At 31.5% G+C, this 17424-nt stretch overlaps 2 protein-coding genes and 2 long non-coding RNA genes across 4 annotated transcripts; 3 read left to right on the forward strand and 1 right to left on the reverse strand.

The window, feature by feature from the left end:
* Positions 1–126: 126 nt before the first annotated feature.
* LOC103868243 lies at positions 127–2001 on the forward strand. The gene has a single exon (XM_009146355.3). The coding sequence runs from the start codon at positions 384–386 to the stop codon at positions 1281–1283; it is 900 nt and encodes a 299-aa protein (XP_009144603.1). The 5' UTR covers positions 127–383; the 3' UTR covers positions 1284–2001.
* Positions 2002–3002: 1001 nt separating this feature from the next.
* Positions 3003–5712, reverse strand: LOC103867952. Its single transcript, XR_004458052.1, has 3 exons — positions 5340–5712; positions 5141–5184; positions 3003–5051 (listed from the first exon to the last, which is right to left on the reverse strand). It is a non-coding gene; the product is annotated as an uncharacterized LOC103867952 (long non-coding RNA).
* A 2357-nt stretch (positions 5713–8069) lies between these two features.
* LOC103867953 lies at positions 8070–10265 on the forward strand. The gene is made up of 2 exons (XR_004458612.1): positions 8070–8291; positions 8386–10265. It is a non-coding gene; the product is annotated as an uncharacterized LOC103867953 (long non-coding RNA).
* A 5007-nt stretch (positions 10266–15272) lies between these two features.
* LOC103867954 (trans-cinnamate 4-monooxygenase) lies at positions 15273–17422 on the forward strand. The gene is given in 3 exon segments (NM_001301932.1): positions 15273–16144; positions 16219–16352; positions 16781–17422. Coding segments are annotated over 3 exon segments (1518 nt in total). The 5' UTR covers positions 15273–15359; the 3' UTR covers positions 17380–17422.
* Positions 17423–17424: the final 2 nt, after the last annotated feature.

The following is a 17424-nucleotide window of genomic DNA, read 5'->3' on the forward strand; positions in this document are numbered from 1 at the left end:
GCTGGTATATCACAATTTAATTCTTATTTGTAAAATAATATACAAACTCGAACCTTATGAGTTTCAAAATCTTTATTAGACAATTCAAAGGTTTTAGTCACTAAAACAACTCGTTGCCGCTAATTTTAAGTTGATTTAAGAAGATTAGTACACGAAAAATCTGAAAAATTCTAATTTAAGGTCATCATAGGCTTTGTTTTTTTTCTTAATGTAATAAGCCATAAATAGATTAACGAATCAAATTTGTTATAGACCAGACAGCCTTGATCTACCGTTAAGAGATTTATGACCTTAGAAGTTATCTTTCCAACCAGCCTTTCTGTGACTTGAGTAGAGAGGGAGACAAAACCTAATTTTGATGAAATCTCTAAAACAAAGCACCAATGTCGGAGCATCTTCCTCCTCCTCAAAGGAGGGCTTCTTCCGGATTTGGTGATCCCGCATTGGTATTCCCTGAGTTTGCTTCAAAGCAACGTGGCCTCGAGAAAGTTCAAGAAGAAGAAGGAGAAGGTGAAGATAGCAGCTACGGCGGGAAAGGCTCTTTTGACCTGAGCTCCAGGTTCTCGAGCCCTTCCGTCTCTCGAAACGGGTTCGAAACCCCCAAAAAGACATCGTCTCTGAAGCTGCCTGGATTCAGAGAGGAAGAAGAGACGGACCGAAGTACGAACTCGGGTTCCTTTGTGGATCGCGAGGAGAAGAGAAAGTGCCCTGGATGTTTCAGAAAATGCTGTGCATGCACGTGCATGTTTCTTTCCATCGTTCTTATAATCTTGTTGTTGACAGGACTGTCTGTGAACTCTTCGGTGAAAGCTAGTCTGCCTCAGGTTTCTGTCACAAACCTCAGGTTCTCGAGGTTAGATTACGCTAATTCGAGTACGGATCTTTTGATGAATGCGAACATGAAGACGGTTCTTGAGCTGTCTAACAAGAACGACAAGCTGTTGTATTACAGCCCCATGAAAGCTGCTGTCTCTTCTGAGAACATAAACCTCGGACAGAAGAGACTTCTCGGATTCACGCAGAGTCCTGGAAACGTTACGTATTTGAGTATTCCCACCAGACTTAGAAAGTCAAAGGTCTATGATGTTGATGCTACGTTGCTGAGAAACAAAGAGAAGAAGCTTGAAGCTGTGGTTAATGTGCGTTTGAGTGGGAAACTGGGTTTTGATTGGTTGGGGTTTAGGATTCGGTTACCAACTGTTATTGCTTGTGAAGATGTGAAACAGAGTGATGTGATCAATGGACTCAAGCCCATGTGTGATGTTCGAATCTTTTCGCAATGAAAATCGATTAATACACAAGACCCTTTGTTCTTTGCTTTTATTTTTTTTGGTTTCTAATTTTTCTTGTTGTAGATGGAATAACATAGAAAAAAGTAATTAATAGTTTCTCTAAAATTAACATCGAAAAATCACAAAAGTATTTAGTTCTTTTTTTTTGCATTACGCATTTAAATTTTCATAATTTATGTTTTACTTAAGATTATGGGCATCTTTCACCATCTGACTTAGGTTGTAAATATATGGTTATGTTTCTAAGTTTGTTGAAGGTTAGTTTGATGTCAGAAGAAATGGGTTTCATTTCATGTTAGATGAAAGCATATTCACACTTTCAGAGCCGCGTTTCCAATCTTGAAAGAGCATGAAACAGAGATTATCAATTTTTGATTAGATTAACCATCTTCAAAGCAGAGGATATAAGTGCCCAATGAGACCATTCCTTGAATATTTTCAGTCAGAAGCTTTTTTTTTCTTTCAGGATATAAGATAAGCTTTTTTTTACCATACTCAGTTTGTCTCTCTTTGTAATTTAGAATTATATATTTTTTTTAAAAAGGGCTTTCATATTTAAATTGCAGTGCTGAAAATAAAGTTACAAGGCTATGAGTTTTGACATCATAGAGTTCAAAGTAAAGCTTGGGAAGGAAAGATAATTGACAAAATCATATGTAGATTATATTATTAGTTTCATCGATTTCTCTGTTAAATATAGAACGTTGGTAAAAGCTGAAACTTTATGCTTGGATTTTCTTGAAATTTGTGGCAAATGCCAAATGGGTTTGTTAAAACTTCACGTGTCTCCTTTACCACATTCAAAATACTCTCGTATTCTTCTTGTATCATTTAACTAGGTGTTTTTCTGCACCATATGCAAAAATTTTTTTTTTTTAAATTTAGATTATATTTAAAAATAAAATTTTGTAAGCTTTTAGATTTTATTATTTGGTTACAATATTTAATTTTACTTTTTTATTTAATTAAAATATAATCTTGGAGAGACTTTTAATGCATTTCTTTTGATTAAAATATATTAAATCAAATTCAACAAAATGAAAAGACATATTTGTTTGATATATAACTATCAAATCGTAAAATAAACAATATTTATAAAATTTATAGAGATTAAAAATAAACTAATGATATTGGCATTAGAAAATTACAAATAAAAAACTGTATAAAATTTAAAAAAATCGTTTTCATAAACAATTTGGAAAAATCGTTTTAGTAATAAAATTATATAATTATAAAAATATAACTAAATTATATTTCTGAAATTTTAAAATATTTTTATTTCTATTTTCATATTATTTATTGTTATATTATTGATGATCTATGATTTATTACCATATTCTATAAATTTACCAAAGTATAAATCAATATTAAATATAAATGTCCATATTACAATTAGCTTTAAACTATATAATTATTATTAGTATGTCATGTCATCATTTTTTTTTTTTTGAAAATCATTGTGGTGACACATGGCAAATCATTTATCAAACTAGGGTCGGCCCGCCCTACGGGCGGGATGATAATTTAAAAATAATTTAAATAGTTAGGATAAATATTATTTATTTTTGTTTAATATTTGTTTTTATTTTAAAATGTTTTGTTCTATAAGAATATAAATCATTATTTTATTGATTATTGTTCTTTATTCAGTTCATTCTCATTACAATTAACTAAACTTTTTCTTACGATTAATAAGATTATTTATTTAAAGTTTTATTCTGTTTTTATTTTGATGGTGAATAATTGTTGAATTAAAATGACAGTTACCTTCACTATTCTTTGATAAATAACATTATCTTTTTAATATTTATTTTAGTTTGAAATGTTTAGTTTTATAATATATAGTAATCATTATTTACTATTATAGAAATGTGCACATTAGTATGTGTATACATATATATATATATATATATATATATATATATATATAATATTAATATGTGTTGGAGAAGAAGACATAGACGAATTATTATAAAAATAATTATTTTTTATATGTGACAGACATAAATCCACTAATATGTTTTATCCTATAAATTATTCAGATTGTGTAATAAATTTTCTACTATACAAATAACATTAAAACTTTTGTAACGCAACTAATGTACATAATTATTTTTTACATTTGTGAATAATTTGAAATCATATATCTCAAACCAATCAGCTTCTTTCTAAAAATATTTCCTTAGGAACAACAACATGCAAAGTTGCTTCGGGTATTATTATATGCTTATATATAAACACGGTAAATTTCACTTGTATATGATAAATTAAACTGAATGTCATTAGAAAATAAGATAATTTATTTTCGCATCTCATAAAAACATGATAGAATCATAACATTTTGGTATGGTCTTAGGGTTATATATATTTAAAAATAAAATTATTTGAGTTCTTCTCCTTCGTTTCGTGAGTAATGTTTAAAAGACTTATGATTTTAGGAAATCAACAACAATTTTGCACTTTCTCTTTTCAAATCATTGACAAACTATATTATGTAAATGTTAGGGAAAAAAACATCAAACTATTTTGTATAAATTATGTATTTTCATTATATTATCATCTGCTGACTGAAAACGATATTAAAAATTTGTTTGCATTGAAAATTAAATACTAATGAGAGAAAATGATGGATAAATGTCTTAGTAGATTTGATCTTAATAATAAACAAAATTGAAACAACCAAACAACTCACCGGATCAACCCAGAATTTAGAGGGAAAATTTATAACTTTCTTTTTTTGGATTCTTTTACTTAATTAAATAAAAGCTATTTTAAAATTTTGAAAATTAACAACAATTTTACACTTTTCTTTTCCAATCATTGGCAAAATTTTTTTTTAACTGTTAGGATACAAAAGATCGAATTATTTTTGCAGAAACGTTGTCCTATAGTTTTTATTTTATTTCCTGAGAAGTAAACAAAACACATTTACATAACTTCCACCAACAATATGATATTATTTTATTTCTTCAGTGGAGATAATATAATATATTTTCTACCGGAATTTACACTTGAATTTATATTTGTCCCCTTCTCATTATTTTCATGCTAATGAGCATGTTCCTATAAAAATCTAACATATATAAAATCATTGCAGTGCGTACACTCGGGACAATTCCCCAACAATAGGGTCGTCTACTAACAGCAGGCTCAGTAACTACGGAGGCTTCTAAGCTCCATCTTCCTTATCAACTCATCCGAGAAGTCAAGACTTCATTTGAACCGCTAAACACAATCTTCTTTTTTTTTTCTTTTTGAAACTAAGTGTGAAAAAGTGAGAAGCTAAGTGTCATGACACTGCAAGCTCCACATACTCGCGGCCTGACAGCAGTAGATATAATCAAACAACGATCTGTGATTCTGAGATGCTCCAACGCGACGAACTCCTACGAAGTTGAAAGGTTAAAAGGTCACAGGCGAAGAAGACAAAGTAGAGCAGTGGTTTTCTGTGACTCTAAGAAATAAATCTTAACGGTCTCAAATAGAACAAAAGCTTTTCGCTAAACATTAACCAGATTAATTGCAAAATCACTGTAACTCGGGAAAAAGAGAAGAGGACAAATCTCGGAAGAGAGACAATGTTAGAAACAAACGATTTAACAATTAACACCAAAGCCTATCCAAAACTAAAGATATGATCCACTACAGATCATCAAAAGATGAAAGATTACAACAATCAAAACCCGTAAGAAAGGTACATATAGTTTCATGCGGTTCTGGAGTGCCTCTGTTTCTTCTTGTTCCATTTGCAGTGCTTATCTAAATATACATCAGTGAACTCTAATCACTAACATCTAAGCAAAAATACAAAATGTAGAGAAACTGAAAAGAAGATGATGAGAATATACCCATATTTGGTTAATTGTTGTTGCTTTGTTTTTCTTGGTCCTTCCTATAAGAAATTGACAAAAGTCATGTACGTAGAGTAGTTAATTAGAAAGAAGAGATGGAGGATACTTAAATTAGAGCTAGCCATTTTCCAGAAAATAAAGGGATATATATGTTTGAATAGGTTGGTAGGATGATTTCGAGAATAGGAATGGTAACCTTTTTATACTGAGATTTCCACCGCCTTGCAAGAGAGAAGCAGAAATAAATGTAGATCGTGTATGATTGAATCAAGGAGGCCTTTAAGAAGACGAAGGTGAAACTGATTAAAATCAGGGTCTGAGGAAGAAGATGAATCGAAACCCTAGACTTAGAGCCTACATCCCGCCGGTGGAGAAGAATAATGGTTCCACCATTGAAATAAAAAACGACGCGTTTAGAGACAGAACTAAACTATTTTGGAGATGGGCTTTTCAGAGCTTCATCTAAAACCCATTTGCAATCTAAAGCCCAAACAAAATATGAATCAGAATAAATGAAACGCTGCATTTTGTAAAGCGGGACAGGTGACGTCACGACTTCGACCGAATTGATGACGTGTCCACCTACGTGGACCATCTAGGAGGGATCCAAAGCTTCTTTTATATATACTAGGTCCTTGTCCGCGCTACGCGCGGATAGTATTTTGATTTTTTTTCTTCATATTTTTGTACTATTATGTCAATTGTTTAGTTTTATAAAATGTTATGTTTTAACTGTAAATTTAGAATTAAAAATCTAATTTTTCCTTACTGTTAATTTTTTTAAATCTTACCACAACACATTATACATGAAGAAAATATAGTTGGCCTTTATATTTTTATTTGGTGTAATATTGAAAATTTTGATGGTTTGTTTAAATGGCTTTTTTAAATTATATATTTTAGGATTGATTTTCGTGACTATATTCTATAATTGTCTAAAAAAATTGTTTGTCCCATATAGACATCCACATAAATATGGGCTTCTGATAAATTTGTTTATTGGGATATTTAGTTTCACTTTCAACTTTATTCCTTTTTTTGGCACCCTCATGCTAGCTTGTGGGGCTAGCCAACTTGGTACAAAAGGGTTTACAAAAGCTGATCAAGATGCGCGTGATCGGACACCTTTTGCTAGGCTATTCGTACGGAATTTTAAAGATCTAGGAATATAAGCAATAGAAAGTTCAGAAAATTCTTTGGATACAGCCTGTATTTCGTCGAGCTCCTTGTCCAACGCAGGCCAATCTTCCTCCTTTTGAATGAGTATAACCAGTTGTTCACAGTCGATTGAAAGACCATCTCTCTGTGTCCAAACTTCAGTATCACTTGCATTGCCCATAGCAAATCTTCAGCTTCCGCTTGAAGTGGTGATTTAGTGTGTGCATATCGGGCCTTGCTCCAAACAGGATTGGAAAGTCACCATCCATTAACACAAAGCCAAGTCCAGATATGTCTCTTTCATTTATCCAGGATGTCTAGCAGGAGCGTTTCTTTGCGGAAGAACAGTTGTGTCCGTTACCTCAACTCCCATATCAATCTCCATAATCTCGTCGATACATTGAGCTATCCTCCAACACTCTGCTTCAATTTTATTCGCTAATAGGAAAGACATAATTCCTACGATACTATTAATGATTGTTTTTTATTGTAACACCGATACGGCAAACTTATGTTTTATTTAACAAAACTCTTATTTTAATTTTGTATTAAAAAAAATCAATCATATTTTATATTATCCATAATTTTAGTAAATTTGCTTATTTGTCATGTTTTTATTAGGTTTTAGCTAAATCATTAATTTATTATTTATTTTTAGCTAAGTCACTAATTTATTAATTTAAAAATACCCTTAATTAATATTATATATATATATTAAAAATGAATTTTATTTTAGTAATATTAAATTTATATTTTATATTAAAATTCAGTTAGTTTTTCTTATTTGTCATATTTTATTAGGTTTTAGACTTTTAGATAGTTTATTGATTTATTATTAATTTCTAACTGATTCGCTAATGTGTTAATTAAAACAATACCCTTAATGAATTTTATATATAATTAAAAACGAATTTTATTTTAATCATATAAAATTTATATGTTATATTAATATTAAATAATTGATTCTAAAATAATATAATAAAATTATCAAAAAAATTTAAAATAAGATAATTCTTATATATATTTTGTTGCTATCTGAAAAAAATATTTTTATTATAAAAGTTAAAAAGATACAAAAAATTATAATTAAATATTATTCAAGAAAAAACATTTATATAAAGATATTTTCTAAATAATTTCTAACATATGAGTGTTTTAAAAAATTTAACACTGGATGTTTAGAACACGGGATTATGCTTATGAGAGAGTGGTTCGGGAATGGGCTTCGAGATGGGTCGAATGGGCTCTGAAAATAGTTTTTTTTTTTAACTCAAGCCCAGTCCGGATGACATGACATCTTGGTTGGTTCACAATATTTTGCCCATGTGGCAGAGCTTAGAAAGGAGGGATTTAGTCCCTTTTATATAGTAGGATTCTTATATATATTTTGTTGCTATCTGAAAAAAATATTTTTATTATAAAAGTTAAATAGATACAAAAAATTATAATTAAATATTATTCAAGAAAAAAACATTTATATAAAGATATTTTCTAAACAATTTCTAACATATGAGTGTTTTAAAAAATTTAACACTGGATGTTTAGAACACGGGATTATGCTTATGAGAGAGTGGTTCGGGAATGAGCTTTGAGATGGGTCGAATGGGCTCTGAAAATAGCTTTTTTTTTTTAACTCAAGCCCAGTCCGGATGACATGGCATCTTGGTTGGTTCACAATATTTTGCCCATGTGACAGAGCTTAGAAATGAGGGATTTAGTCCCTTTTATATAGTAGGATATATATACACTAGGGGATTTGTTTCTTTAATTTTTCTTAATGCCAATTGCTTCGATAAATTCAAGCAAAACTTCAATACGAGAGATTCAAGTCTTTGGACGTCAGTTATTCACCTGAGTTTTTTCATATGCGTGCAAAGGCTAGTTGTTAGTGTATGAATCACCTTCGTTGACTATTTTGATTTCTCTTGAACTTTCTTGAAGGAAATTACTGAAATTCACCACACGCCTCAAAGCCATGGCCTCATCTGCGGTAAGACACCGTCGTTTTGTGATCTTTTCACATATTAGATCCTTGTGTTTAGTCTCATGGTCCTAAGATTTACTCACTTTGTCGGATGTTTCAGGCTCTTAGTAAGAAGCAGTTTAAAAGGTATATGACCAAGAAATCACACTCATGCTGGTGGGATAGTCACATTTGTTCAAAAAGCTCAAAACGGTATCGTCTTGCAGTGTTTGGAACTTTTCAGAAAGAAAGTTCATGTTTTTCATAAACTGGGTTTCATAGCATGAATTGAGGAGAAATCCTGATTCTTCATAAACATAGTGTTGTAAATTGTCTCTGTATCTGTTATCCAGGCTGGCTGGTTTGCTCAATAACAGTTTACAACAGTACAGTAGGATGATCATGAGAAACCATGTGTAAAAGGTAAATCAATAATCAAACTGCTTTCTGTAGAAGGAAACGTACGTAACTGCTAAACTTCGAGAGAAATAGATCGTGGTTACCCTTTTAATTTAATTAGATATAGTTATATAATTATCTGAATATTTTTTAAATAGGTGTAATTGCAAAAAAAAAAAATATTCCAAAAAGTTTTAGGGATAATTTTTTTTTTTGGTGTCAAATTATAAAGATAAATGTTAGCAATGATCCTATTTAAATAGAATAGACGAATGAAGACGAGCTTGGAGACGAGGTGGAGACGAAGAGAATAACCGCAACAGAAGTGGCTGAACAGTAAAGAGAAGCGATAAGGCAATTGTGTGTATCTCTTGACTATTACAAAGATGGGTATGAGAGGCTTTAGAAGGTGTTGCAGGACATAAGAGAGGAATGGTCTTAGCATCGTGAAGTCTGGCTAATTAATAGTAGTATAAGAACACTGACTATTTGTTTTTCCTTTGATACTAATGTGTTGTGTTCTTGTTAGTTGTTGTTGAATCTAGACTGCAAATGAATACTGTATGTTTAAAGAAGTAAATCAGGACAATTTTCCTTAACTTCAAACAAACATGGTGTGTACTGTCCAACAATTGTGTTGTGGTTGGACAATTTTTCATTTTCATTTAGTTCATCTGGCTACACTTTCTTTTTTTGGTTCGCTCCTCTATCCTTAACTTTTGTTGTTTCTGTCAATGATTACACTACATGTTCATTAACATTGTGGTTGATATTATACATAGTAACACATGTTTGTATAGATCTCATAAAGGGAACACTTACCAGAACTATTGAAACTTATTAAAATAAGCCTAGTTCTGGCTAATGCGCACATGCTGCAATGTGTCGGTGGGTCCAAGTAAGAAGGCCCATTTTAAGATCGTGGTTGTGCAAACGAGAAGGTGATGTGGAAACTTATGATCCACTCAACTAAATGAGAAGTATATTATGGTAGACAAATTTGGGGGTAATGGTGGATATGGTGAGAGGTAGGTAACACCATTTCTCCATGTCGCTGTCTTTCGTGCTGGGCTTATCTCTTTCCTTATTTAAATACGCCACAAACAAATTACGTGACGACCTTATGTGATAGGCTATCATTTATTTTTGAAGTCAATAAATGAACCATTTCACAGATGATTGCCAAATTGACTCTATTGACATTGACATTGAACCATTTCACGTGGATGTGTATTCGCCAAATGTTTGAGCCTGTCTGTGCTTCGCGTTTATTTTAACAACCACAACTTTGGGACAAACCAGTATAATATGTCTTCTTAACGGCGTCATCTGTGACGGCGTCTCGAGCTGTTCAGTTTCAAACCTACGCTCAGTCACTGTTTCACACTGTTTCTTTCTTTTTTTCTCGCCGTGACGGATTTAATTTCCTCATGTGTTCATTTCTGTGTTCTACTGACTTTTTCTTCTTGTTTGTACATGGGTTTCTGTAACTTTGCATTGCTCCCCATTGGTCCAGCCGTCAAATGCTAATTGTTTTACTCTTTGTCAGTTTGTCTGATATATTCATAATATAAAAACGATACTCCAGTATAGTGTTACTAAAATTTTCTTGTTAATACATTTTCCGAAGGATATCTGAAATTATAAAAAACAATATTTAAGGTAAAAATTGGAAAAAAGAAAAAAGTCCTAAACCATTGGCTACATGGTATAGATACAGTCCACGTACCAAAAAAGAACCAAACAGCCTCTTAAAGTTTAAAAGCCGTTTAGACAACCTTTAATTAAACAATACAACGTACCTTTACTGAACGACCATCTACAATTTATGACATTGTTTTAAGAATGTATCGTTAGATATCGATCCGCGCAACTGTGCGTGTTTTTGTTTTCATTTATTTTTATATAAATATTTTGTTTTCAATTCTAAATTGGTATATATTATAATATATATGTGTTTATCAATTTTTAAAACATAATAAATTTTTTACTGTATATTTTTTTCATTGAATAGATTATTTCAAACTTTCACATGTATTTATATCTTCTTCTATATATATATTTTTGGATTATTATTTTATTATTAAAATCGTAACTATATATATAAAGATTAGTAAAATATTATTTTATTGTCATATCAAAGATATTGTAACATTTCACAAATTTATAAAGTATTTAAAAAATTAAACTTTTCGTTTCATAGATTTATATTATTGAGTAAATAATTAAACATTAAGTTTTTGTTTAATTTTTAAAATAAACTATATAGTTTAAAATTTGTTTTCATTTGTTTAAGGTAGTAAATATTAATCATTGTTATATAATATAATTTTTGTTATTTTAAAAAAAAAACTTTCTGATTTTAAAAGTTAACAATGACAAATATTTAAATATTTAGCATATAGATATATAGTATTACAATATTAAATTATATCTATTTAATTTATACTATCTATAATTCAATAGATAATCTATTGTTTAAATTCAATTATTGATAGCCCAATAAAATTTTCTAGTATGCCCAAAATTTAAATGATAAGATTATATATTAAATGTAACATGACTTTCTAGGAATAGGTCTATTAAGTCATTTTTTTTAAATTACACATGAATCAAAGTTGTGACTTCTGTTTTAATATATAAGATGTATGTAGAACATAAGTTAATAGTATTATTTTTTTTATATAAAAAAGAATCATTGTACATAGTAATCAGACAACAAAACGATATACGTAATACGTTTGTTGTGAGAAAAAATCGATTGAATCCAGTAACTATTCTAGAAAAAAATCATAATATAAAAAGACATATTAGAGCCTAAACTACCGAATGAGTGCAAGTTATTTACGAATCCATTCGAGGGTCTAGGGCAGATTACTAAAAACATTAATTTTTTGTGTTACTTATTTACCGTATAAATTCGAGTTTAGAGCAAATTTTTAAGACAAATTCTCAAATATAATAAAATACAGAGCGGAGTATAAGTTTTTTTTTTGGGGGGGGGGGGTGAGGGGAGGAGAGTTTTAGACTTAGTTTTAGATGAATTGTATTAAAACGATAAAACGAAGATTAAAGAAAAAACTTTAAAATCCAGTGTTATTAAACTTGTCATTTTATAAAACACTTTAAAATCCACTATTATGGAACAAAATTTAAATAGGAGATTTTAGAGTGTTTTAAATATTTTTAGGGTCTTTGAGAGAGATTTCTTAGTTATAAAAAAATAAAAATTCAAATCTCATAGTTTTAGATGAGATAGAGTTATTTAACAAAAATCACACCAAATTCTAATATTCACTTAAAATCATTTAAAAATTTACTAAGATCAAATCACTTTAAATTTCACATTCAAAATCATAGGGATGTTCACATTTAAATATTTTTAAGGTGTTTGAGAGGGGTTTTTTAGTTATAAAACTAAAAATCCAAATCCCATAGTTTTAGATGAGATTCTAGGATTGTTTAACCAAAATCACACCAAATTCTAATATTCACTTAAAATCATTTAAAATTTTATTAAAATCAAATCACTTTAAATTTGACATTCAAAATCATGAGAACCCGGCCCTACACCAAAATATTTTGGGTTTTCATGGCTTTGGAATATTCACAATTATATATTAATACTTTGATTTACTTACATATATATATATATGTAAGTATATATATATATATATATAAGTTTAGAATCCTACATCGAAAACTATCTATTCAAAATGTTTAAAAGCAACTTTATTTAGGCTTCGAATGATGACTGTGGTTTGAGCGGTGCGGGACAAACGGTTCTCACAGTTATAAAAATGTATAGATATATAATATATATAGAGATTTTTGTTACTGTTAACTGCAGGGCAGGGTGAGACGATGGTCACCATTCAAATCCTTAGTTTTTTGCAATGTTCGCAACCTAAGTATCTCACCGATATAAACACAATTATATTTAATTGTGTTTAAAACCCATATTTAAATACAATTGTTTTAAGTGACATTTCTGAGATATTTAAGATTTACAACCTTTCGAGTAAAATTACTTTTAGGAGGGGACTTACACTACGACCAATCTGTGCTTCTTTTAAATTTTATTTTTAAGTGTCTAGCTCAAAATTTTGATTTTTATTTAATAATTCAAACTTCATCAAAAAAGCTGTTGGCTAACTCAAAGTTTATGATATAATACCATGCTATAAGTACTTTTAGATCTAACTTTCGTTGAGCTGAAGGTCAGTCGGCCGAATAAGTACAAAACACTGCAGTCTATACTACAGAAATTCTTTGTTAATGGCATGTGGTTGGAAAGAGTATGATACAAGCGTATGACGTTAAATGACAAATTCAAATAATACAAAATAGCGATAAGTGATCCATCCCAATCATAAGTGACAGTTTTAGTCCAAACATAATGATAAATGTGTGTTTTACTAAACAAAGTAGGTTATTAGCTGGTGATCCAATTGCCAAGTTAATGCATACAAATTTCATGATATAGATTTAGTGAAATTTACTATAAATTTCATGTTTGTGCGTGTGAGAGAGATGTAAACAAAACAAAAGTGAGGTTAATTGAGCAACAAAAAGAACATAATATAGTGAATTTGTTGTTGAATAGCTTGGAACACAACAAAAGTATATTATATGGAATGGACCAGCAGATAAATCCTACATATAACTTAAGTTGCCATGAGATCGCATCTTAGGAATATATGTTTGCATTTAGTATCTGCTTAGGAGTTTGTTTTTCTTCCTTTCGCACCTCCAGGTGGAAGATATCATATAGTTATGCAAATGATATATATATATATATATATATATATGATTCATAATCATACGACTAAGAACCTCGTAACATCTCGATAATCTAGTAATTCTCCTACATAAAGCATGCTTCCTGAGAGGACGGACAACTGACTAAATTCTCTATTTTTTTTTTTGAATTATACAGAAGTATCATGGCCTCACATAAGTGATCTAGACTAGTCACGTGTTGCCACGTGACGGTCCTCTGTCTCTGGCGATGCCGAAATGTTAATTCCCCAATGGCCAGAATTCGAATCCAGAAGGCAGTACTCACAATTGTAAGCCCTTTACCACTAGAAATAAAAGCCCCGGTTGCTATGAATAATATATAGTTAATTCCACCATTGAAATAATACTAGTTTTGCTATAACTTTTTCAACTTTTGTTTCAATTTATGCCACCAAACTTATCCCCTATATATTATTTGAGAAACATTGCAACATTTTTTTGTAGCCACGTGTCATCACTAGAATGATTTTTAAAATCTTTAGAGAAATAATTTGGTCCATCTAAATATATAATAAGCTTTTTATTAAACCACAATAAATATATTATTAATGTGCTTCATTATTTCCTTAAATAAGATTACAGAATTGCCTAATGTGGCTAAAGTATATATGACAATTAATGATTTTGAATAATAAAGTTTTGATAAAAATAAGTGTGTATTATAATTATATTTATTTAATTTTAAGCTATTAAAATAAATTAAATAATCATAGTAACCATATAATAAAAATTTAAAAAATATTTATATATTATATTTTGAATTTTTAAAAACGAGTATAAATTACTAAAATTGTTAAAAGTTTCACATTCAAATTTTGCAATCTATGATTTAAAAATTTTGTTATGACATGATACAAATAATTAAAAAATAATATAAGTTGAAAGTCTTATTTAATAAGTATCAAAAATAAAAGATATATAAATATATGTATCATTTTAAATTAAACTATATGCCATATAAAAATACATAAATATCTTAATTTTGAAATTTATTTTGAACATTTTTTTGATAAAAAAATTGAAAAAATATTGACAACTTAATTTTTTTAAAATCTTATAAATTACTTAAAAAATTATCCCACAATGAACATTTTCTTATCACTAATTTAGACTTTTTGCTATAATAGATACAAATGATAAAAAAAATATGAACAAAAAACATCATCTAATAAATATTAATATTAAAATATACCATATATATATGTTACTATCATTTAAATTTAATTATATATCATATCAAATAGAAAAAATATTTTTTCGATTTATAAAATTTATTTATATTTTTGGACCAATTTAATTATATAAGTAGTAGATAATGACTTTTTAGTTATTCAATATATATTTATTATTTCATAATATGTTATAAACATATAATATATAAAATAATTTATATATATAATGTTCATTCCGCACAAGGCGCGGATCTTAACCTAGTTTATATATTAATTTTGTTTTATCAAACTTCTCTGAAAACTTTTGTTAAAAATGATCATATTATATTTATATTTTAGAAAAAAAAGATAATTACATTCAAACACAAGGACAAAGCAAACTTTTAGTTTTTTATACCTTCACCAAACCCTCTTCACTTTACGGTCCTTACCTACCCCCCTCATCAACCCACTCAGACACACAGCCATCCCGTTAAATCTAACGCCGTTTATCATTTCATGCGTTTCACCAACTCCCACGTACCTAACGCCGTTGTCTTTTTGCCGTTGGTCTCACTTCTCAAACCAACCAACCTCTTATAAAGTCGTCTCTCTCCCCACCATCTTCTTCCTCAGCAGCTTCTTCTGCTTCTCTCTCACATTTGCCTGAAAATCAACCAATCAATCAATCACTGTAATAACAAAAAAATCGAAACCGACTGTTAATAAATAAGTCTGAGCAATGGATCTTCTCTTGCTGGAGAAGTCTCTAATCGCCGTCTTCGCGGCGGTGGTTCTCGCCACCGTCATCTCCAAGCTCCGCGGCAAGAAGCTGAAGCTCCCTCCCGGTCCTATGCCGATTCCAATCTTCGGAAACTGGCTCCAAGTCGGAGACGATCTAAACCACCGTAACCTCGTCGACTACGCTAAAAAATTCGGAGACCTCTTCCTCCTCAGGATGGGCCAGCGAAACCTAGTCGTCGTCTCCTCCCCCAACCTCACCAAGGAAGTCCTCCACACGCAGGGCGTCGAGTTCGGATCTCGGACGAGAAACGTCGTCTTCGACATCTTCACGGGCAAAGGGCAGGACATGGTGTTCACCGTCTACGGAGAGCACTGGCGCAAGATGAGACGGATCATGACGGTTCCTTTCTTCACCAACAAGGTGGTTCAGCAGAACAGAGAAGGATGGGAGTTCGAAGCCGCGAGCGTGGTGGAGGATGTGAAGAAGAACCCTGACTCCGCCACGAAAGGGATCGTGTTGAGGAAGCGCTTGCAGTTGATGATGTACAACAACATGTTCCGTATCATGTTCGATAGGAGGTTTGATAGTGAGGATGATCCTCTGTTTATAAGGCTTAAGGCCTTGAACGGAGAGAGGAGCAGGTTGGCTCAGAGCTTTGAGTATAACTACGGAGACTTCATCCCTATCCTTAGGCCGTTCCTTAGAGGCTACTTGAAGATCTGTCAAGATGTGAAAGATCGAAGACTCGCGCTCTTCAAGAAGTACTTTGTTGACGAGAGGAAGTGAGTTTGTTGTTGTCTCTTTCGAGTTTGTATTATTCTTGTTTCTTGAAACTGACATTGAGAAATTAAAACAGGCAAATCGCGAGTTGGAAGCCTACAGGAAGCGAAGGATTGAAATGCGCTATTGATCACATCCTTGAAGCTCAACAGAAGGGTGAGATCAACGAGGACAACGTTCTTTACATCGTTGAGAACATCAATGTCGCTGGTAACTTCCGTACCCTTTAGGCCTTTTCTCTGTGTACTATTTTTGTTCCTTGTAGGATACGTAACCAGTCCTCTAGACGTTTCTTGCTTGGGTGAGAAAAGGACAACAGAATCCTATAAATTTGGGACACTAACTAAATCAGTTTATTAGGCTCATCTGGCAAACACTTTTCTGGTCGGAAAATATTGAGACTTTTATGCTTACGTGTCTCACCTAAAGGTGGTGGATTGTACTTGTGTAATGGCTTTTTAGTTTGATTTCTTTTGGGTGAATCCTATAAATTTGGAACACTAACTAAAAACAGTATATTAGATGGTCGGAAAATATTGAGATTTTTAATGTGTCTCACCTAATGGAGCTGGATTGTACTTGTAATGGCTATTAAATTTGTATAATGCTGATTTCTTGTTTATTTCTAATGAAAACAGCTATTGAGACAACATTATGGTCCATCGAATGGGGAATTGCGGAGCTAGTGAACCATCCAGAGATCCAGACCAAGCTAAGGAACGAAATCGACACGGTTCTTGGACCAGGAGTTCAAGTCACGGAGCCTGAGCTTCACAAGCTTCCATACCTCCAAGCCGTGATCAAGGAAACGCTTCGTCTAAGAATGGCTATTCCTCTCCTCGTCCCTCACATGAACCTCAACGACGCTAAGCTTGCTGGCTACGACATCCCGGCGGAAAGCAAGATCCTGGTCAACGCCTGGTGGCTAGCGAACAACCCTGAGAGCTGGAAGAAGCCTGAAGAGTTTAGGCCCGAGAGGTTCTTTGAAGAAGAGGCACACGTGGAAGCGAACGGTAATGACTTTAGGTATGTGCCGTTTGGTGTTGGACGTAGAAGCTGTCCGGGGATTATATTGGCGTTGCCTATTTTGGGAATCACGATTGGTAGGATGGTACAGAACTTCGAGCTTCTTCCTCCTCCAGGACAGTCTAAATTGGATACTTCTGAGAAAGGTGGACAGTTCAGCTTGCACATCCTTCACCACTCCACCATCGTAATGAAGCCAAGGTCCTTTTAAAATGACTTCTTTTTACACTATAGTGATGTTTGTTGAATATTCCTT

The sequence above is a fragment of the Brassica rapa genome, chromosome A05 (assembly GCF_000309985.2).
Source record: "Brassica rapa cultivar Chiifu-401-42 chromosome A05, CAAS_Brap_v3.01, whole genome shotgun sequence".
Classification (NCBI taxonomy): Eukaryota; Viridiplantae; Streptophyta; class Magnoliopsida; order Brassicales; family Brassicaceae; genus Brassica; species Brassica rapa.

Excerpts from the sequence above, each read along its gene's own strand:
- LOC103868243 (XM_009146355.3), top strand. The coding sequence starts at position 384 with ATGTCGGAGCATCTTCCTCCTCCTCAAAGGAGGGCTTCTTCCGGATTT.